The 22797-nt window shown below is 37.1% G+C and overlaps 1 protein-coding gene across 1 annotated transcript in view; it reads left to right on the plus strand.

Moving 5' to 3' along the window:
- The window catches only part of PCSK5 (proprotein convertase subtilisin/kexin type 5), a gene marked incomplete at its 5' end in the record, with an annotated part of 595445 nt that overhangs the window by 172792 nt on the left and 399856 nt on the right, over window positions 1-22797 (plus strand). The window contains 2 exons of the mRNA XM_056806299.1: window positions 3896-3984; window positions 10550-10722. Of these exons, the coding sequence (XP_056662277.1) occupies window positions 3896-3984; window positions 10550-10722 (262 nt within the window). The remainder of the gene's footprint in view (window positions 1-3895; window positions 3985-10549; window positions 10723-22797) is intronic.

Raw genomic sequence — 22797 nt, forward strand, 5'->3', positions numbered from 1 at the left:
ATACAAATGTATTTAGTCAACTAGGTGATACAAATGGATAGAGTGCTGGGCCTGACATAAGGAGACTGCTCTTCCTGGGTTCAAATCTGACCACAGACACTTCCTAGCTGTGTGGCCCTGGCTAATTCACTGAACCCTATTTGCCTCAGTTTCCTTATCTGTAAATTGATCTGAAGAAAGACCATTCCAGTATCTTTGCCAAGTAAATGCCAAGTGAGTCACAAAAAGTCAGACATGATTGAAAAATGACTAAACAACAAATTTGCTCATTTAGTAAATAAAAGCTATGCTCACTTATTAGTGTATTTCCATATGTACCCCATACTATAATTCTGTGACAAGCCCTTCAAGGGCTATACATCCCACATGCTGGAAACCACTAAGGCATGTCATTCAGTACCCTTAGACTTCATCTTATGAAGAGGCCAAACAAAATGATCTGCAAGGTCCCACCAACTCTAAATTTGATTATAAGATACAAGCTTCATTTCTCTGAAATTCAGTTTCCTAACTGCAAAATGAGGACATCACTCTAAATTATTTTTTAGTTCCTTTCTATCTGCATTTCTATAAAGATGGGAATCTTTGAAATTCCACCCTCTCTTTTTGCATTCATGCATTCAAGAAATATATGTTGAGTGTCTATCCTTTGTGAGACAATCAGTGAATGAGCATTTATTAAATTCCTGCTTAATAAGCTAAGCACAGAGGCTGTGCTAAACATTGGGGATACCAAGAAAGATAAATGATAGTCTCTGCTCTTCTGGAGGGTGTCTAATGGTAGAGACAGCATGCAAATAACCATGTGCAAACAAGTTATATACAGGGTAAATTGAAGATGATCAACAGAAGGAAGTCATTACAAATAATGGGGATAAGGAAAGACTTCTCAAAAGTTACCTGGGACTTGAAAGAAGTCAGGGAATCCAGTAGGAAGAGATGAGGATGGAGAGAATTCCCAGCATGGAGGAGAGCAAGAGAGAATGCTCAAAGTTAGGAAAGAGGAAGTATCCAGTGTGGGGAACATTAAAGAACTTGTATCATTCAAATGTGGACCTACAGAATATGTATGGAAGAGTATATGGAAGTGAATAAGATAGAAGAAGAGTGGAAAGGTAGGAGGGAACCAGGTTGTAAAGGGCTTTGAATGCCAAATAAGAGGATTTTATATGTCACTCAGAAGTGATAGGGAACGAGTGGAGTTTATTTAATAGAAAAGTGACATAGGTAGACCTTTGCTTTGACAGTAGAGTGGAGGATGGCCTGGAGTTGACAAAGGCTTGAGTCAGGAGGAGCAACCAAAAAGTTGTTGAGATGTTCTAGGCATGAGTCAAGGAGGCCCTGCACCAAGATGGTGGCTCTGTCAAAGCTGATATGACAGTATATACAAGATACATTATGAAGGAAAAAATGACAAGACATTGAGAAATTGAGGATGATACCTAAATTTTAAACCTCAGTGACTGGGAGAAGAGTGGTAGCCTCAAGAGTAATAGGGAACTTCATAGTAGAAAGGTTTAGGAGGAAAGAAAATGAGTTCAGTTTTGGACATAGAGACCTTAAAAGGTCTATGGGAAATCCAGTTGGAAACTTCTAATAAGTAGTTGGAGATGAGAGTCTGGAAATTAGGAAAGAGGTTAGGACTGGATAAGTAGATTTGAAAAATCCACAAAGCAAAAAAAATTGGATCTGTTGGAGTAGATGAGATTACCAAGAGAAAAAGTATGGGGGAAGAGAAGAGGACCTAGAACAGAGCCCCAGAGGACAACAACAATGGTTATTGGATATGACCTGAATAAAGGGGGAAAGGAGGAGGAGTGGTCAGTAAGAAAAGAGCCAGAATAGGATAATGTAATGTAAATCTATAGAGAAGGGAATATCAAGGAGAAGAGGATGATTGAAAGCTCCAGAGCTTGCAGAGAAGTTAAGAAGGATGAATTGGAGGTGGGAAGAGTGGGGGGAAATTTAGCCACAAAAGGGAGGAGAGATATGGGTTAATACCTAGTGGGAATGAATCAATTAGTTGAAGGTTTCTTGAGCACTGGGAAAATATGGGATGTGTTTGTAGGCTATAGGGAAATAAGAAGTAGACCTAGAGAGATAAAAGGTAAATGAGAGTGGGGACAACAGAGGAGGCAATCCATGAGAAGAGATGGGATAGAATAAGATTTGGGAGAGGGGCAGGTAAAAGGATTAAACTTGATAATAGGTATGGCCACCTCTTCATTTGAGAGGGAAATGAAGAAAGAGATCATGCCCATGCCTAGAATCCACTTCTCATCTCTGTCATTCAGTTTGTGGGTCTTACCTCACATACTGGTTCCACTGTAAATCTTTCCTGGATTTACTCATCTCTTCTCAGATTATCCTAGAGCATACTTTCTAGATTTCTCCTTGACCCCATAATTTTCTACCCCCCAAGTGGAATGTAGAGTGCTTGAAGTCATGATCCTGGTATTCAACTTTGGATCCTAGGTGCCTTTCACATAACAGGCACTTAAATCTTTTTTCAAAAACTAAATCAAAGGCTTTTTTCCTTCAGGGAAGAAACCTTCTTTCAGAGGTGAAAATTGAGGGGAACTTGGAAATTTCACAGTTCACCCTCTTTTACCACTTATTAAAAATATATGACCATGGAAATTAATCATTTAAAATATAATGTTTTATTGAGACAGAGAGATGGAGAGAGGGGCACTATCTCAAGTCATGAACCGAAGACAGATGCCCCCAACATTACAGAGAAAATGTGGGGCACTTCCTCAAGTTATTGACCCAAGAGAAATGCCCAAAAATTCACAGGAAAAATCCCTTACTTATAGGAGAATCCTGATGCAATTGAGTCTCCCAGAAGGGATTATACACATTTTTATAATGGTCGGAGAGATAATGTGGAATAGTTTTACATTGGCTTTACAATGAGCACATTCAAGCTATTAACATCTACAAGAAATTGGATAAATACAAGAAGATCAATAGTTTAAAGAAATGATCAGGAAGTTGGAGGGGAGAGGTTTAAGACTGGATTATCTAGGAGAGGCTGATGAGAGCATCACTCAAGCCCACGGGGTTGGACCTCCTGTAGGAAGTTTCAATAATCCAAATATAAAGTTACAATAGGAGAGTCTTCTAAGACAAAATGGTACTCAAGACTGGGACTTAAAATTTGATCACAAATTTTAAGCATCTAAGAATATCAGCCGAGGACTCCCACGTAGGGCACTTCCTAGGCAGGCTCACTTAAAGCTGTAAAGTTTTTGTAAGAGTGGGGAGGGGAGGACACACTAACTTTTAGATATTAATAACTATTAATAACTTAAGAATAACACACTAATTTCTCACTCCATGCATAAATGATATCAGATTTTGTATTCAGGGAAGATTAACATAGCAGAAGGAGATAGAATAGTATTTTCAAGTGTTATTAATAGAATATAAAGAATTTGACTAATGCAGATAATCTAAAATACAGAAAAATGTTCATTTCTTCTCAACACCAATCCATTAAACCATCAATATTCTTGATTGTTTATTACATGCCTATCACTGTAAAAATTACAGGGAGAAACAAAAGAGGAATAAATGCAGTGATTCCTGCTGTCAAGGAGATGACCCAAAGAGCAACCCAGTCAGTTAGTTAGTCAATAAACATTTATTAAATGCCTACCCAGTTTATTCAGGGACTGAAGAATAATAAATAGGAGAATGAACAAGAGGAGACAATATCATTTGGTGCTAAAATTGTGTGGTAGAAACTATAAGTACTACTTGGATCTGGGACATCCAGAAATACCCAGAATCAGAATTGTTAAGCTCAAGTGGTACCTACCAATCAATGCCTTGGGTCTCTGTGGACAGTGTCACTTACTTTAGAAAAATGTGTGTGTTCTGCCTACAGACATGGGACCCGTTGTGCTGGAGAAGTGGCAGCTGCAGCAAACAACTCTCACTGCACAGTGGGGATCGCATTCAATGCCAAGATTGGAGGTATGTGGAACAGTCTTGTATCAGAAGAGAAGGCAAACCCAAGGACCATTTTATTTTATTATTTTATTTTATTTTATTTTATTTTATTTTATTATTTGGCTGAGAGATACTCAACAAGCTTTTTGAAGATAGCTAGAAATGTGTTTGTCTAACAGTCTTCGTCTGTTGCCAAGGATAAAATGACTGTGATGTGCATGTGGTTAAAAGCAATTATAGCCTTCAGGGGTGGTCACCCCAAAACTTGTCTCTATAATTGGCAAAGGGATTGTCAGTGCCCTCCATGGAGGGAGTAACCTTGACCTTGCAGCGCTGGAAACATTACATCTGGTGCTTGAGCGGGAAGTATCGATAATAAGCACGCCAGGCAGTTGCCTCTCAGTGGAAAGATTTGGTTTGGGAAAATCTATCAAACAGGAGGAGTATTTAATTGGCCCTTCTGCTTCGGCTCTACAGAGATGTTCACTTATTTTCAGCATTAGGGTCACAACAAACTAATTATGTAAAGTATTCATATATGATTCAAGATGCCCAATGCTGTGAGTTCATTTAAATAGCTTAAACATATGTATGCCATTGGGTCCAATAGGGCCCACATCTCTAACACGACATCTATTTAGAAAGAATAATGTGTGTGAATGTCATCTCCATGTATATTTGTGTGTCTTTGTGTCTCTATGTTAAAGACCACTGATTTTGTCGTTAGGGAACTTTCTTCCAACGAGGCTGCCAGTCTACCTGTCTATAATTTAAAACCTTAGAGAATAGCAAAAATGAATACTTGGAAATAGGTATCAAGTAATAACATTTGTACAACCTGGTGGAATTGCTTATGGACTTCAGGAGGGGGGAGGGAAAAAGGGAGGGAAATAAAATGAATCATAGCAACATGGGAAAACATTTTAAAATTAAAATTAAAATAGCATTTGCTATATGGGATGGCTCTTTGGGAGAGAATTAGTGAGGGCTACTGAGGAAAACTATGGTGATATAAAAAAGAAAAGGTCAATAAAAATTTATTTTAAAAAAGAAAAAACTAAATTAAATCTTAAGAGAGTTGCCTGAGACTCAGAAGAGTTAAATGACTTGCTTGAGATCTCTTCTTACTAGCCAGGCTTGGGGCTTTGGGGAGAAAAGGGAAAACCAATGGAATATTTAGTAAAATTCTCTTCTTTGTGGAATTTGAGTCTAGGTAGTTGGTACAAATCAGAGAAATGTACCTCTCTTAGTTATGCTGTTGTCACAGGCTCCCCCAGAGCTGTTGTGACCAGTAGGGAAACTGTTGCAACTACTCTTGTTGTGGGGTGCAGAGGTGAAACCCTGGGGTTTGGGAAGGATACCTTTTGCAAGAATGCAAGACTCTGAAACAGCTTAAAAATAAAAAGATAAATTCATTCATTTGGAAGGTAATGTTGAATCTGGTTAGGATAGATAGCATTAAGACTTTAAGATTCTGGAGCAACTTGGAGATTCCATGGATAGAGAGCCAGGCTTAGCAATGAGAGGCCCTGGGTCCATAAATGATCTCAGACACTTCCCAGCTATGTGACCCTGAGCAAGTCACTTAATTCCCATTGTCTAGCCATTACTGCTTTTTTATCTTGTGTACCTACTATACCAATACACTATTGATTCTAAGATGGAAAGTAAGGGTTAAAAAAAAAGAGAGAAAGAGAGAGAGACCTTATAGTTTAAAGACCCATAAAATGAGAGCCAAAGGGAACCTCAGAGAACATCTAATTCAACCTCCTCACTTTCCGAATGAGGAAACTGAGGCCCAAAAGAGTAAATAACTTGTTTCAAGATTATACAAGTAGCAAGTAACCGACCCTGGATTTTAATCCGGACCCTTTCACTCCAAATCTAATATCCTCCTGCACCAGTCTAAGCTGTGTTCATACTAATCGAAGCCTGATTAGGACTTCATACAGGTTTTTTATGACACATATTTGGGGGAAAATGTGCCCTAGATTTGAACGAATATGTTTATGGAAAGCTTATTAGAAGCACTCAGCCAAGTCAATATAAATTAGGGTGATAAGGACTTTTTTTAGTGGTATTAATTTTTCTGAGAATATAAGCTGAGAGTGACAAATTCAAATAAAATGGCATCAGCAGTAACTCAATAAAATATGAAGGCAGACATGGGGGAAAAAACAGGCTAAGGAATCCTATAGTTAGTTCCCCATGGCTTGGCCTAAGGCACTGTAATGCACAGGAGCACCCCAGAGGTGGAGATGTGTGTGTGTGTGTGTGTGTGTGTGTGTGTGTGTGTAAGATAAGAATAATTGTGTTATATACGTTATGCCAGGTCCCATGATTCTAATTCATTTCAGAGTGTTAGTAGGCAGTTCAAGGGAAGAGCCTTGACATAGGAAGATACCATGATGATCTAAATCAATATTAACCAAGGATCAGGTGTTCACACACCCACACGGACCCCTCCTCACGCTACACAGATGTTCTTCTTCAGAACTGAAGAGGCAGATATTGGATAGGTCAAAGGAAAAGCTTGTGTTTCCTTTCTCCTGGTGTTGTCCTGTCTTTGGAATTCCCTTGGCAAACCAGCCTGCCATCATTACAGAGTAATGCATGAAGACTATTCATCCACATCCACATCCACAGCTGGTTCCTCTGAAAGTGGAAAAAGAGTGTCCCTTCCAGTGGGATCAAGTGCAAGATCTTCTTTTTAAGTTTCTTGGACAGCCATTTGCCTCTGCCCTCCCATAACTCCATGGCGCATAGTGGAAAGAGTAATCAATGTCAGGAAGATGTCATTTCAAATCCTGTCCCAGAACTTTCCTGTCTGGGTAACTCTGGGTGAATCACTGAATCATGTTCAGCCTCAGTTTCCTCACTTGTAAAATAGGGAGGATAAAAGCAGCTATATTTTTCTAAGGCTGGTATGGACACCCAGTGAGATGATGGGTAGAATGCTTTGTACACGTAAAAGTATTATGTAAATGTTCACTATTATTGTGTGTATGGAAATAATGTACATGAAATAATTACTAAGAATAATGGCACAAATATCAATAATATAGAAATCGGTCTTGATCAATGACATATACAACCCAGTGGAATTGTGTGTTGGCTATGGGGGAAGGGGAGGAGGGGAGGGAAAGGGAAAGAACATGAATCATGTAACCATACAAAAATATTCTAAATTAATTTAAAAAATTAAATTTAAAATAGCATAGCAGCAGATGAAGAGTTCCAAAGACCAAGATCCTAGATTCAGAGCTACAAAGGAACATTTCACGATATAGTTAAGGAAACTGAGGCATGGGGGTTGTGACGGGCCCACCATTACATTGCTCATAAATTTCTGGAGCAGGGTATGAAGCTAGGTCTTCCCAAGGACAAGCTCAAACCTCTATCCATAATTCTGTACTTCCTTGCAGTCATAGAATCTGAGAACAGGAAGGAACCTAAGAAATTGAAGCCTTCTTCATAAAAATCAGGACACTTTGGGGAATAAACTCAAAATGGCAACATCTTTTCTCTATACCATGTTGCCTTATATAAAATGGAGATTTGAACCCTAGACTTCAATCCCCAGAAGTCCTTGGCATTTTCCAGAATTCCCTATAATCTCACCTGAGTCTCCACTTGGGCAAGATCACAATTAGTATTTAACTGTTTCTCTGCCTCCCACGCTTGCTCTGCTGCTCAGCCATTGCAATGATGTAGTAAGTAAGCTAAGTATGGGCATTCTGAATTGGCTAATCAGCCATGGGCACGTGATATATTTTCTTTATTCCTTGATTTTCTAATAATCCTTAATAAACCTCACAAAATATTTTTATTATTAGAGACTAATTTAACTTTTACAATTAATAGAATTCTACAGATTTTTCTTTAAATAGTTTGAAACAGTTCTGTGAAGGACTGTCAAGATTTCTCTTCCTATGATCTTGGGTACTGTTTAATAAAGCAATTAGATGGTGATGTGGATAGAGCCCTGGGTGTGGAGTCAGGAAGACTCTTTTTCTGGAGTTCAAGTCTGACCTTAGACACTGGACCCTGAGCAAGTCACTTTACCCTGTTTTCTCAGTTTCTTCATCTGTAAAAATGAGCTGGAGAAGGAAATGGCAAATGATGCAAAATCTTTGCCAAGAAAAATCCAAAAGGGGATCACAACAGACTAATAAATCATATTGTTTCTAAGGTTTCTGACATTTCTACTTAAGCACCCTTGTGCAAGTCATTTCTCCCACTGCCATCCCAAGGCCTCAGTTTCCATATCTCTAAGGAAAGAATTGGAATAGATGGTTCTTAGAAATTCCTTCAAAAATGATAAATCTAATATATATATATATATATACATATATATGTATATATATATAATTAAGAAATTAAGTTAAAATTAAAAAAGAAAAACTATTAACTAATATTTTCAAGAATTCAATAAAGATTTATATTGAGAAAAAATAAATATGTAATCCTATGATGCACATGGTGTAGCAGTTAAAAATTAGTTTCTCTGCTAGAAGTATTATATTTTTAGAAGTTTATTAAAGATTAAGAATTAAAAGAAATACAAAATAAGAAAGCATGTGTCTAGGCCCAGAGAGCCCATTCACAACCACTCACATCTTGCCTGCTAGGTAGAGAGCCGTGTGTGCTAAGAAGCAGAAGTAGGGCCTTAGTAGGCTTTACAGCCAGTTTAAATAGAAATTTTGATCTTGCCCAGGTGGGAATCTCAGTGAGATTAGAGGGTATACTGGGAACTAGAGCAAGGACTTCTAGGGATTGAAGTCTGGGGTTCAAATCTCAATTTTTACAATGGTATATAATGAATTCTAGTCCACCAATACTTCAATCTATTTCTTTTGAATAAGGAATATACTTCCATTGCCATCTTTCAAACAAAACCCAAAAGTTTTGGCAACAGGTATGAAGTCAAATTTCTTTACTTGTATCCCCCTAGTTTACTTTGTTTTAAGTAGAGGCATCTAAGGTCACAAATTATTGTCCCTCTTCTAAGATGTTATCACCTATGAATTTCTGGGTGTCTCTCCTGCTCTTCTACCCATTTCCTACCTATGGTATCTAGCATAATGGAATAGGGAAAAGGATCTTGTCTTATGATTTCAGTGATGTAAGGAACTCCTGGAGAGGAAATCCTTCTACCTATGTGGACTGATCCCTGTTCTACAACTTATATTCTTAGATAATTGCCTAAAACTCTGAGAGGTCATGACTTGCCCAGAGTCCCAGAGTCAGTATATGCTAGATGTAGGACTTGATTTCAGATCTTCCTAGCTCAAGCAGCCACCTATCTATCCACTATGACATATTATGTTGACTAAGAGATAGATGAGTCAATTTGTTACTTCTCCTCCATTTTCATTTTAAAGGCCTCTAGATCAAATGTGCAAAACTCCAAGTAAACATATATTTTATTGATAATTAGGGTCATACCATCCCTTGTCCCATTCCCTATCATCATTTTCTTAATCAGCTATTCATTTGCCATATTCTCCTTTGCCTTTTGAATCTTAAAGTTGGTAGCAGTTGAAAGTTGAAAATTTTTAATACTGAAAATAGTTGAAATTGAAAATACCTATATCCATAAATTCTTCAATTTCTGGTCCATTATGTCATAATGCCCAGACATGCTCTATTGGTTCCTCCTTGGGACTATTATTTGTTCCTATAGGAATTACCTGTATGGAATGGAAATTTTTTGCTAGATCCAACTGATAGATGAACAATCGTTCATCATTGCTTTAAATTTACCCAAACTTTGAAAACACACTCAAAATATTTCAGCTGTTTGCTAACTGGTGACTAATTGCCTAATAGCAATCTTGTCCCCTAGGGAAGCAGAAATAGGAATGGGTTATGTATCATAAGATGGTCCGAGCTCTGAAAAATTATGAGAAGTAATTGCAGAGAAAATGAGAAAGAGGTTTCCCTCCACAAAAGACAAAGGTTTTCCTCCTTTTCTGTGGATAGCTGCAGAGAAAGAGTGGAAGCTTTGTTTCAAAAGTCACCTAATCAAAAGTTGTCTAACTTTGCCCAATCACCTACTTTTAAAGTTTCCTCCCCATCTCTTAATATCAGGTTTATTGGAAGGTACTAAGAGGAATGGCTGACCCAATTTAACTGTATTCTTCTTTTAAAAAATCTCAACTAAAATAAATTTATGACTATGACTCATTTATGTTTATGAAAACAAGAACATTCTAAGTTGAGTGAGTAAAATATATCAAAGCTAGACATGAATGCATATATTTATTTGGATAAGATTAGTTATTCAGTCATTTAAGTTATATTCAACTCTTTGTAACCCAGTTTAGACTTTTCTTGGTAAAGCAATTTGCCATTAACTTCTTCAGCTCATTTTATAGACGAGGCAATTGAGGCAAACAAGGTAAAGTGAATTGCCCAGGGTCATATAGCTAGTCAGTGTCTGGGACTGGATTTGAACTAAGGTCTTTCTAACTCCAGGCCTAGCACTCTATCCACTATACCACTTAGCTGCCCTGAATAAGATAAGAAGCAGCACTATAGAGCTGTTTAGATTTTACAAATGTTTACTTTTGTATTTCTGACACAGGAGTGCGAATGCTAGATGGAGATGTAACAGATATGGTTGAAGCAAAGTCAGTTGGCTTCAATCCCCAATATGTGGCCATCTACAGTGCTAGTTGGGGTCCAGATGACGATGGCAAAACAGTAGATGGACCTGCTCCTCTAACTCGGCAAGCCTTTGAAACTGGTGTGAAACTGGTAAGTTTTCATTATTGTATCTATTTTCACCTTATTTCTTTGTAATATAAATAGGTAGAATTTACACATTATACGTGTGTGCACATATATATCTTTATATATATGTATATATACATATATGTGTCTTAACTTAGCACAATACTACCTCATAGAGTGGACTTTCAAATTTATTTTATATATTTCACACACCTATCGGGGGTTAAATTAATTCATTGGGAAAAGGGACATTTGTTCACTGAGTTGCCAATGGAATACCAGGCCTTTGGGATCTAAGATTTCTCATATTACCCTTTCCCTTGGTGGCAATTATAGTCATGTTGACTGTATTGTGTTTTTCAATTGTTTTTCTTCTGTAAAAATCATGATTTTTTTAGAATTATAATAATTCCCTGAGAGGGCTGGTTCAATATTAGGAAAACCATCTACATAATTGACCACATCAACAAGCAAGCCAACAAGAACCACATGATTATCTCAATAGACGCAGAAAAGGCCTTTGATAAAATACAACATCCATTCCTATTAAAAACACTAGAAAGCATAGGAATAGAAGGGTCATTCCTAAAAATAATAAACAGTATATATCTACAACCATCAGCTAATATCATCTGCAATGGGGATAAACTAAATCCATTCCCAATAAGATCAGGAGTGAAACAAGGATGCCCATTATCACCTCTACTATTTGACATTGTACTAGAAACACTAGCAGTAGCAATTAGAGAAGAAAAAGAAATTGAAGGCATCAAAATAGACAAGGAGGAGACCAAGTTATCACTCTTTGCAGATGACATGATAGTCTACTTAAAGAATCTTAGAGATTCAACCAAAAAGCTAATTGAAATAATCAACAACTTTAGCAAAGTTGCAGGATACAAAATAAACCCACATAAATCATCAGCTTTTCTATATATCTCCAACACAGCTCAGCAGCAAGAACTAGAAAGAGAAATCCCATTCAAAATCACCTTAGACAAAATAAAATACCTAGGAATCTATCTCCCGAGACAAACACAGGAACTATATGAACACAACTACAAAACACTCTCCACACAACTAAAACTAGACTTGAGCAATTGGAAAAACATTAACGGCTCATGGATAGGATGAGCCAATATAATAAAAATGACCATCCTACCCAAACTTATTTATCTATTTAGTGCCATACCCATTGAACTCCCCAAAAATTTCTTTACCGATTTAGAAAAAACCATAACAAAGTTCATTTGGAATAACAAAAGATCAAGGATATCCAGGGAAATAATGAAAAAAAAAAAACACAAATGATGGGGGCCTTGCAGTTCCAGACCTTAAACTATATTACAAAGCAGCAGTCATCAAAACAATTTGGTACTGGCTAAGAGACAGAAAGGAAGATCAGTGGAATAGACTGGGGGCAAGCAACCTCAGCAAGACAGTATACGATAAACCCAAAGATCCCAGCTTTTGGGGCAAAAATCCACTATTCGATAAAAACTGCTGGGAAAATTGGAAGACAGTGTGGGAGAGATTAGGAATAGATCAACACCTCACACCCTACACCAAGATAAATTCAAAATGGGTGAATGACTTAAACATAAAGAAGGAAACCATAAGTAAATTGGGTAAACACAGAATAGTATACATGTCAGACCTTTGGGAGGGGAAAGACTTGAAAACCAAGCAAGACATAGAAAGAATCACAAAATGTAAAATAAATAATTTTGACAACATCAAATTAAAAAGCTTTTGTACAAAGAAAACCAATATAACTAAAATCAGAAGGGAAACAACAAATTGGGGAAAAATCTTCATAGAAACCTCTGACAAAGGTTTAATTACTCAAATTTATAAAGAGCTAAATCAATTGTACAAAAAATCAAGCCATTCTTCAATTGATAAATGGGCAAGGGACATGGATAGGCGGTTCTCAGATAAAGAAATCAAAACTATTAATAAGCACATGAAGAAGTGTTCTAAATCTCTGATAATCAGAGAGATGCAAATTAAAACAACTCTGAGGTATCACCTCACACCTAGCAGATTGGCTAACATGATAGCAAAGGAAAGTAATGAATGCTGGAGGGGATGTGGCAAAGTAGGGACATTAATTCATTGCTGGTGGAGTTGTGAACTGATCCAACCATTCTGGAGGGCAATTTGGAACTATGCCCAAAGGGCGACAAAAGAATGGGTAGACCCTTTGATCCAGCCATAGCACTGCTGGGTCTGTACCCCAAACAGATAATGGACAAAAAGACTTGAACAAAAATATTCATAGCTGCGCTCTTTGTGGTGGTCAAAAACTGGAAAACGAGGGGATGCCCATCAATTAGGGAATGGCTGAACAAATTGTGGTATATGTTGGTGATGGAATACTATTGTGCTAAAAGGAATAATAAAGTGGAGGAATTCCATGGAGACTGGAACGACCTCCAGGAAGTGATGCAGAGCGAGAGGAACAGAACCAGGGGAACATTGTACACAGAGACTAATACACTGTGGTATAATTGAACGTAATGGACTTCTCCATTAGTGGCGATGTAATGTCCCTGAACAATCTACAGGGATCTAGGAGAAAAAATATTATCCATAAGCAGAGGACAAACTGTGGGAGTAGAAACACCAAGCAAAAGCAACTGCCTGACTACAGTGGTTGAGGGGACATGACAGAGGAGAGACTCTAAACGAACACTCTAATGCAAATATCAACAACATGGCAATGGGTTCGAATCAAGAACACATGTGATACCCAGTGGAATCACGCATCGGCTATGGGGGGTGGGTGGGTGGGAGGAAAAGAAAATGATCTTTGTCTTTAATGAATAATGCTTGGAAATGATCAAATAAAATATTATGAAATTTTAAAAAAGGAAAAAATAAAATGGCAAGTTTCAAATTAAAAAATTAATAATAATTCCTTGAGAAATAAAATAGTTAAAGAAATGGCAACTTGAACCAAGACTGGGTAGAGAAGAATGGGATATTGATTATACTTTGGAGTCAGGTTATGTGTGTTAGTCTGGTCCACGTATGAACTAAGAACTTTTTCAAACAGAAAACTTTATCCACACTGATTTGAGGTGAAGAACTGTAACTTTTAAAGGGAGTTGTTGTTGTTTTTTTAAACCCTTACCTTCCATCTTAGAATCCATACTGAGTTTTGGTTCCAAGGCAGAAGAGCAGGAAGGGTAGGCAATAGGGGTCAAGTGACTTGCCCAGGGTCACACAGCTAAGAAGTATGTGAGGTCATAGAGGGAGAAGTATTAAAAAGAAAGTAATGATAATACTTTTCTGTTTCTGATTGAGGATTCTATGATAAGGATAACTGATATGACCTCAGTGTTCTTCAATCCAAGTCAACATTACATTCCTTTGAGAAAAAAAAATATTGTTTTATTTAGTTTTTTCATTGCCTACATTTCTTAAACCCAATCTCAGCTATTTTCTGGATGTGTGACTCTGGACATATCTTCTCAAAGCCTCAGTTTTCTCATCATTAAATGGGATAATTATAGCACTTATGTTGTAGGGTTGTTGTGGGGACAAAGTAAGATAATATTGTAAAGTGCCTACTACAGTGCCTGGTGCATAGAAGACTATATAAATGTTAGCTATCACTATCTTTATCATATCATTTTTATTATTATTTTTCTTATTATCTACATGTATAAATATGTGTATGTATGTACAAATATACTCATGCTACCCCTTCCAAACTATGAATGAAAACAAAAAGGAACAATGCCGCCAAATGAACCATCACATCATTCTATTTCTATGTTGTATTATTATCAGTACCCATATTTAATAGTGTTTTCCTCACAATAGCCTTAAGGATTGAAAATTATTGTCAGATGCATTACTGAATAGAATCAGGATGATACACACCAACATGACCATCTGCTCACAGATATTTGTTGGACCTGTGATTTTATTGATGTGAATGTTTTCTCTACCACTATGAATTATAGTGCAGAGGAAAAAGCAGAATTCCCAGGTTAGGTGACTATCGGTTTCACGCCCCTTCATCTCCATTAACCAGTAACAAAATTAAACAAGCCACACTTTCCCCTCAACTCCAAATATTGACCATCAACTATAATAAAATATGCCCTTTACATTAGTTGATACATCATAAAAGTATAAGGGGCAGCTAGATGGCTAGTGGATAGAGTTCCAGGTCTGGAGTTAGGAAGACTCATCTTTCTGAGTTCAAATTTGGCTTCAGACAGTAGCTGTGTGACCCTGGGCAAGTCATTAAACCATTTGGGCCCTCAGTTTCCTTATCTGTAAAAGAAATGGAAACTAAATGGCAAACCACTCCAGTATCTTTGCCAAGAAAATTCCAAATGGGGGATCACAAAAAGTTGAACATGCCAGAACAACAAAAGTATAATACGCATATCAGGTTTTGTAGTATTGTGTTGAAAAAAAGGAGCCAAAACCTCTGGGTTCTAGTCCTTGACTCTATCATCAGCTTACTCCGTTGTTACTTCAGGTTAGTCATTTAAACTTTGTGGACCTCATTTTCTTCATTTTGCAAGGATTGAGGATGGGGACCATATGATTTCTAAAGACCTTTTTCCTTTCTTTTGTTTTCCTTTCCTTTCCTTTTTTTCTTTTCCTTTCCTTTCCTTTCCTTCCCCTTCCTTTCTCTTCCTTTTCTTTTCTTTTTCTTTACTTTCCTTTTTTCTTTTTCTTTTCTTTCCTTTTCTCTTCTTTTCTTCCCCATCATAAAATTAATATTATCTGTTAGTTTCAAGGCAGAAGAGCGGTAAGGGCTAGGCAATGAAGGTTAAGTGACTTGCCCAGAGTCACACAGCTAGGAAGTATCTGAGAACAGACCTATTTCTTTTTTTTAATTCTGTGATTCTATTTAACTGGACTAATCTTTATTTCTCTAGAGGTAAAGGAGGCATCATATATTGGATAGAGTGCTAAGTTTAAAGTTTAGACTAAAGCCTAGGTTTCAAGTAGATCTCTAACTGTGAAAATACTTACTAGACCCATAGCTTAGCCTCTACTTGCCTCAAGCAACTCTCTGACACTAATAATTACCTTATAGGCAGGTTGCAATCCACATCAGTGATGGGAATTTCCAAATCAGGAATTCCCCCATGCTAATGTGGAGTATTTGTGTTTAAGTAGGTTAAACTAGTGAAACCATGTTTAAATTTAGCTCTGGCACCTTTCTCTTGCCAAGTGTAAATGGGCTCCTAGGGGATTTATTTACTGTCTAATGGGAGGAGATGGGTTTACATAATCAGCTGAGATTTGGAGAAGAGGAAATCAGAAGAATGTGTGGGTGAAGCCAGTCATTGAAATGATAATGTGGAAAAAAGAGTAGAGCTTGTCTCCACCCTTGTCAGGTGAATTGTTATGTCCTTGTCATTGGAAAAGCCCCAGTGAAAATACGGCAGTCTTTAGTACCATCCTCTGATGATCCTGGTTGGGGTGGGAGAAAAAGTGAAAGTATTTGTTGTATAGATATTTCTTGACTAAAAAATAGTTCAAGATTTTTTTTGAAGAGAATAATTTTTCCAACTATTTAAGTTTGTAACAGTTAAAATTTAGGGGAGACTGAGGCAGGTAGAAATTAGTTTCTCTCTGCAAAGAGTATTATATTATTTAGAGGTTTATTAAGGATTAAGGATTAAAGAATATACAAGTAAGAAACATGTGCCTAGGCCAGAGGCCTAGACAAAATAACCTCACATCATGGAAGAGACACCTCTGCTCCAAAACGGAAGTCCAAAAGAGCCCCAAAAACCTTTACCACCAGCTTAAATCCTTCCTCGATCTCAGCCCACCTCAGAATTCCTGTGAGATTACAAAGCATCTTGGGGAAGAGGAGCAAAGGCTTGTGGGGATCATAGTCCTGTATTCGAGTCTATTTTTTACAAGTTGCAGCTAGGATAGAGTCTTTTAAAATCGTCATGAGTCCTTCTAAAGCATCATGTTTTAGATTGGGGGTAACTTAACAAATGAATGCAATTTTAAGATAAGTGGTTCCTGTTAGACTAGCTCCTGGACTATAAAACATTATTCTTTCGTATGTGCTGTTGAAGGACTGAGTAGTTAAAGGATGACATGTATTTATTTCTAACTTTTTTTGCCTTCAAATAATACACCCACAACATTTTAATTAATAATTATTAATAATTTAATAAATAAATGATATTCATAATAATTAAGATTTATCTCAGCAATATGTTTTAGAAGGTTAAACATATATAGTTAGGACTCTAAAGGATATTATTGGATGAAAGAGTCCCTATATTAGGAGAAAATCTGCTGAATTTACTGCCTAGAAAGATCACATTCATGTAGTCAAATGTAATGAAATGTTTTGCCAGACGCAAAAATTAGAGCTGAAAATAAACAAACAATAGACCTGTTCAGACTGTCCATAAACTGGGTTTAGAATTCTTGCCCAAAATGTCAATATAGAAATGATATCAAATAATCTCTGGTTTTATTTCATGGGTGGAGAGGGAAAGTGGCTTCAGATCCTACTGTCTGCCTTTCTCCATGACTCCCCAAGACAGAAAGGGAGCTCTCCTTTCACAAATTGTTTAGTCCCATTTCACCTAGACTTCTCCACTGTATTCACCTCTTCTCTTCATACACCCTAAAAGAGCCTCAAAGACTATCCTTCCCGTCCAATGTCCAATGCCTTCAGTTTGCAGAGAAGGATTCGAAGGCATGCCTTCCCCAAGGACACACAGACGATAAAAGGGGCAGAGCTGGAATTCAAATCAAGGACTTCTGACACAAATCTGGTGCTCTTTTGACCACATCAGCCCACATATGTAAATGCATTTCCATCCAAATTGCATTGCAAACTCAAGAACAGGATCTGTTTTGTATACACACTTATATCCTAGTGGCTGCAAGTGTCTGGAAGACAGACAATGAAGTGTTCCTTGAATTGAATTAGGAGGGTGACATAATGAGCACATCAGCCAAGGGTGAATCCAGAGCCAGCAATAAGTAGGATCCAAATCTTGGGTTTAACCCATAAGAACCTGTTGTAGTCATTTGAGCAGAAAGGTCCCCGTTGGGTTTCCCAAGGCCTATTTCTGCCAGAGGATTGTTCATGAGAATGGAAGTGTCTTTTGCAGATCTTTTCCCAAACTCTAGCCTATTTCCTGGCTTTATTTGACTGAAGGATTAGAGTTCAAGTTTTTGTAAATAGTCACATCAAGCCCAAGGCCAGTCAGCTTTGTGTCAGATTCAGTTCATTCCAAGCCATGTTGGAGTTGTTAACACCTAGGAAGAGAAAAACATGTGACATTTGGAACATCAAACATTTCCCGGGGTGAGTAATAGACCAGACGGAAAGGGGATAATAGGAAACTGAGTGCTTGTCAGCCAGAGGGCCATGCTTAATAGATGGGTACCACCTGCCTTTCCAAAGTGCTCTCTTTAATGGTATTCTCAGGCATAGTCACTATTTAAGGCTTGGGCTATGTCAGTAGGGTGGAGGATAAGATAAATGGGATGGTAACCTTAATTTGCAAACTCATCTCTTCTCAATTCATTTCCTTTTTGGCTCTACCTCCCCCACTGTTCTTCTCCTCACCTTTGATCCCCTATTTACATACCAGGTAGGGAGAAGGAGGAGAGAAGCCATGCAAATCAGAGTAATTCATATACTTGGCAAAAGGGGGTTGAAATATAAGCATCCTAACAAAGAAGGAGAACAGCAAGCATTTCACCTTGCCCCTAGATCTTCTCTAGCTAGGGAACACTGTGGATATGTTCCTCCCCCCAGGAATTTACAGTTTTCGAAGTCCTGTGTATCTTCATTTCCTTACTTTTTCATTTGATAATCACAAAGTTATTCCAAGGTCTACCTCCAAAGAAGCATTTGTACTCTGTGCTGTTGTTTTATTTGTCTGGGGGGGGGGGGGGGAGAGTGGTCTTTTAAATATCTTTTGTTAGCAAACAAGAAGGAATGAATTACATGAAGAATTCTTTTGTTTACTTGGTTAGTTGGTTTTAAATTAAGAAAGATCTCACTGATTCATTTGTATGTTTAAAACCCTTAGGAGAATGAGATGGGAAATATTTCCAAGGAAGACATCATTTTTAAAAATTAAATAGATTTATCCATGTCCACACTGTTGAAACAGGTCTTGGCTTGATATGGTCTACATTCAAGCCTAGATTCAGAATGAAAATAAAAATTACTTTGCTTTTAATAAAGCTCACGTTATATAGTGCTTTTCTTACAATGACCTTGTCAATTAGTTACTCCAATTTTCATTGGGCAGAGAGGAAAAAGAAATCACTCCTGGTATTTTTTGCCTTTCACACACACGAATTTGTCACATACAGTATAGGAATACCATGTTCTTTCTAGACTGCCAAAAGTGGGATAGGTCAGTGACTATAGTACCCACCAGAATGCCCTACAGCCGTTATTCTCTTTCCTAGTGGAAAGATTTGGAGTGTATTAGAAATTCCTTACAAGAAGCCAGGATCAGGTCAGCAACTGACAGTGTTTTTCTTCTCCAGGGAAAACAAGAGGAATCCTCTTCCTGCTTGTAAAGAAAATTGTGCTTACTGGCTCAGGGCTCATATGATATGGCACTACTTAAAATCCTGTCATTCAAATGTTTGCTGTATCCATTTCAACCTCAGGAAGAGACTTATTTTATTGCATATGCACAAAAAATGCTGAAATCGTTAGTAGTTAGCATGTATGATGGGATTCTTTCAGAATAGGAAGCTAACAAGCTCTTAGTTCTTCCCTTCAATGTATAAAACTGAAGGTGGTTCTCAAAATAAATAGGGTAGTGTCAACAGAGCCCAATACCTTTTAAAGTGGGTTGTAAGTATCTTCTAAGCACTAGGAAGGAAGTGGCCATGGGTGGAGAAAGGAGATTGTGGGAGTACTAATGCTTGGGGAAGGAGTGGGAGGTTAAAGCAAGTCCTTGGAGTCCTTGGAAGTCCTGAGAGTCCTTGGAAATACCATGTGATTGCATTTTAAGAATCTTGTGACCTAACCTCAGGGACCAAAAATCTTGTGATTATCAATGTCACAATTTTTGTTATAAGATGAAATTCAATCCTTCAATCCCAGTGTAGTTCACGTGGGAGAAGAAATAGGTTGCAGGAAGAGATAAATGTTTAATAGAATGACAGCCTGAACCTGTTACCTGCAAAAAATTTCCTCCAAAAGATATACCAGATGAAGCTAGAAAATAAATGAGAATACTCACATTAGTCATCTGGGATGACCCCCGCAGGACATCATGACAAAGCCAATTAAATCATAAATCCAAATGCTATAAACCACGTCACATCAATCAATCAAAAGGCATTTATTAAACAGAGCATTCATATTGTGCTAGCTACTGTTCCAGGTGCTGGGGTTACAAAGTAAAAAATAAGAGTTAGTCATTGCCTCTTAAGAAATTATTTTCTAACCAGTAGAGGCAACAAGATATATATGTATACTACTACTATCTTAAGATATGTAAAGTATTATACACAATAGATTTAGAGTAATTTGGTTGGGAGTCACTAGCATTTGGGAAGATCAACAAAGTTTTCCAGAATAAAAAGGCAATTAAGCTAAGGCTTAACAGTAGGGATTCTGAAAGGCAGAGAGAAGGAGGGAGTGCCTTCTGGATACAAAATGTAGCCAATGCAAAGACATGGAGATTGGAGGATGAAGTGCCATGTATGAGGAACAGCAACAAGACAAAAAGACCTGTCTGACCTGAACTATAATATATATGAAGGTGAACTATAGGAAATATGGCTGTAAAGGTGGATTGGGGTTAGGGTGTGAAAACATTCATGGCTTAACTTTGAATCTAGCCTTTCATTTTCTAGACTACCTAAATGTAATATCTTCTAGCACATATCATTCTATCTATCTGCAAGAATAGAATGAGAAATTTTTTTTTAATTCTTTACCATTGTAGTAAATTTATAATATTCCCTGGTCTACCAGCCTAGTAACTCTAGAGAAATGTGCCTATAGATCTCCACCACAGAGTAATTTAAGTTCACTCAGTAGTTATTAAATTCCAACTGTGGGAAGGCCATTCCTAGGAGAGGGAGACATTTTTGATAAGATAATATTCTAGGAAAAGGATTGGATACACAGAAATATCACAAACTAATTCTTTAATGCTTAAGAGAAGGAAACAAAGTATTATGTGAAGTCCAAATGATGGGAACTTATTACCCACTAACCCTCTAAGGTAATCAGGAAAGGATTAATAAAGGGAGGGAGTGCCATGTATGAGGAATCACAAGACCAGTCTGGTCTGGACTACATAATGTGTATTGAGGTGAACTATATGAAATATGGCTGAAAAGCTGGGTTGGGGTTAGGTTGTGAAAACATTCATGGCTTTCCTTTGAGTTCAGCCATTTGAAGAGGATTTTAAAATTTTCAATATTCAGTGGCTAGAGGAGTTGTGGGTATTCCAGGCAAAGGAATGTGTGAGTAACAATATGAACAGGAGAAATGTAAAAAATGTATAGGGCCAGACATTCAGTTGGACTAGAATATGGGCTATGTTTAAATCAATCAGTCAATAAATATTTATTTACTGTGTGCCAGTTATATGAGATGAAACTAGAAAGGCAAGTTATAAATTTGGGAGTATCCTGATTTTATCAAGAAAAAAGAAAGATTTAAACTTGATAAGAGATAAGAAGTTATTAATGGGTAGAAATGGCATAACCAGATTTCTGCACAAGGTATATTAGCTTACAGGGGTATTAAAGATGGATGGGAGGAAGGAGAAAGAGTAGATACAGTAAATTCAATTGGGATGCTATTATGCTTTTCAATTGCCATTCTATTAGGATGCCACTGGGATGTTTATGATTGTATTGGTGGGTGGTAATGAGGCTCTGAGCTGAAGCAGTAACAGTATGAATATAAAGGAAGGGGAATATGTGAGAGATACCTTGGAGCTGGAATTAACAGGACATGGTAATAGATTAGATAGGAGAGACTTTGGAGAGTGGAGGGAGTTAAACTAACCTCAATATTTACATAAAGTAGAAAATGAACATCTGATGATAACTGATATTTTAACCAGTTACTGAGCAGTCTCAGAAAATAAGATTAAAGGAAGTGACATTGGTCTTTGAAAATTGAGATTAATGGAGTCATTGGACTCTGTGTGTGATATAAGTGAAGTCATTTTTCTTAACAAAACAAAGAATAAGATCACTAAAATGGAATTTTAATTTTATCAAGAAATTATTCATTTCTATGAATATCCTAAACTGTATTTCATCTTTAATATAATAGGTGTTCCTTCACCATCTTTCTTTCTTCACTTCAGATGTTTTACAAATTAAGCCCTTCATAATATTTGTTTTCCATGACACTGCAAATGTGGCCTGAACAAGGCTAGATAGATAGATAGCTAGATTGATATTTAGATGGATAAATAAATAGATAGATGCACCCTCTAGTCCTAAACACCAAAATTCCCTTAAAATACACTAATATTAAATTGACCTTTTGAGCAGCACTATCACACTGTTGACAAATATTGAATTTACCCCTCCCTAAAAGATTTAGTTCTTTTTGAATAAATTGCTATCTAGACATGTATTTCTAGCCCTGAATTTGTGGAGTTAATTTTTGAGCCCAAGTGTAACACTTTACATTTATCCATATTAAATTTCGTTTTAGTATATTTGGTTCAATGTTCATATGAGTCAAGAACTTCTTGAATTTTGACTGCCATCTAGTGTATTAGCAATTGTTCCTAGTTTCATATCACTTGTTTACTTAATAAGCTTTCCATTTAAGCTTTTGTCTAGGTCTGATTTAAGAAAATAAAAAAAAGGCTCAGCAGTATATGGCTAAGCACAGATTTTTCAGGACATTCCTTTATGGACCCCCTAACAAGCTGATGTTGAACCAATAATTTCCTTTGTGTCTAGACTTTCAACTACATTTAAGTTTACTTGTCTGTCCCATGTTCTAGCTCATATATCTCCATCTGTCCTCAAGAATAGAATAAGCAATTTTGTTAAATCCCACAGGTCAATTCTACTGGAAAACTATAGCATATTTACACCATTCTTCTAGTCTAGCAGTCT

The sequence above is a fragment of the Monodelphis domestica genome, chromosome 7 (genome assembly GCF_027887165.1).
Source record: "Monodelphis domestica isolate mMonDom1 chromosome 7, mMonDom1.pri, whole genome shotgun sequence".
Taxonomy (NCBI): domain Eukaryota; kingdom Metazoa; phylum Chordata; class Mammalia; order Didelphimorphia; family Didelphidae; genus Monodelphis; species Monodelphis domestica.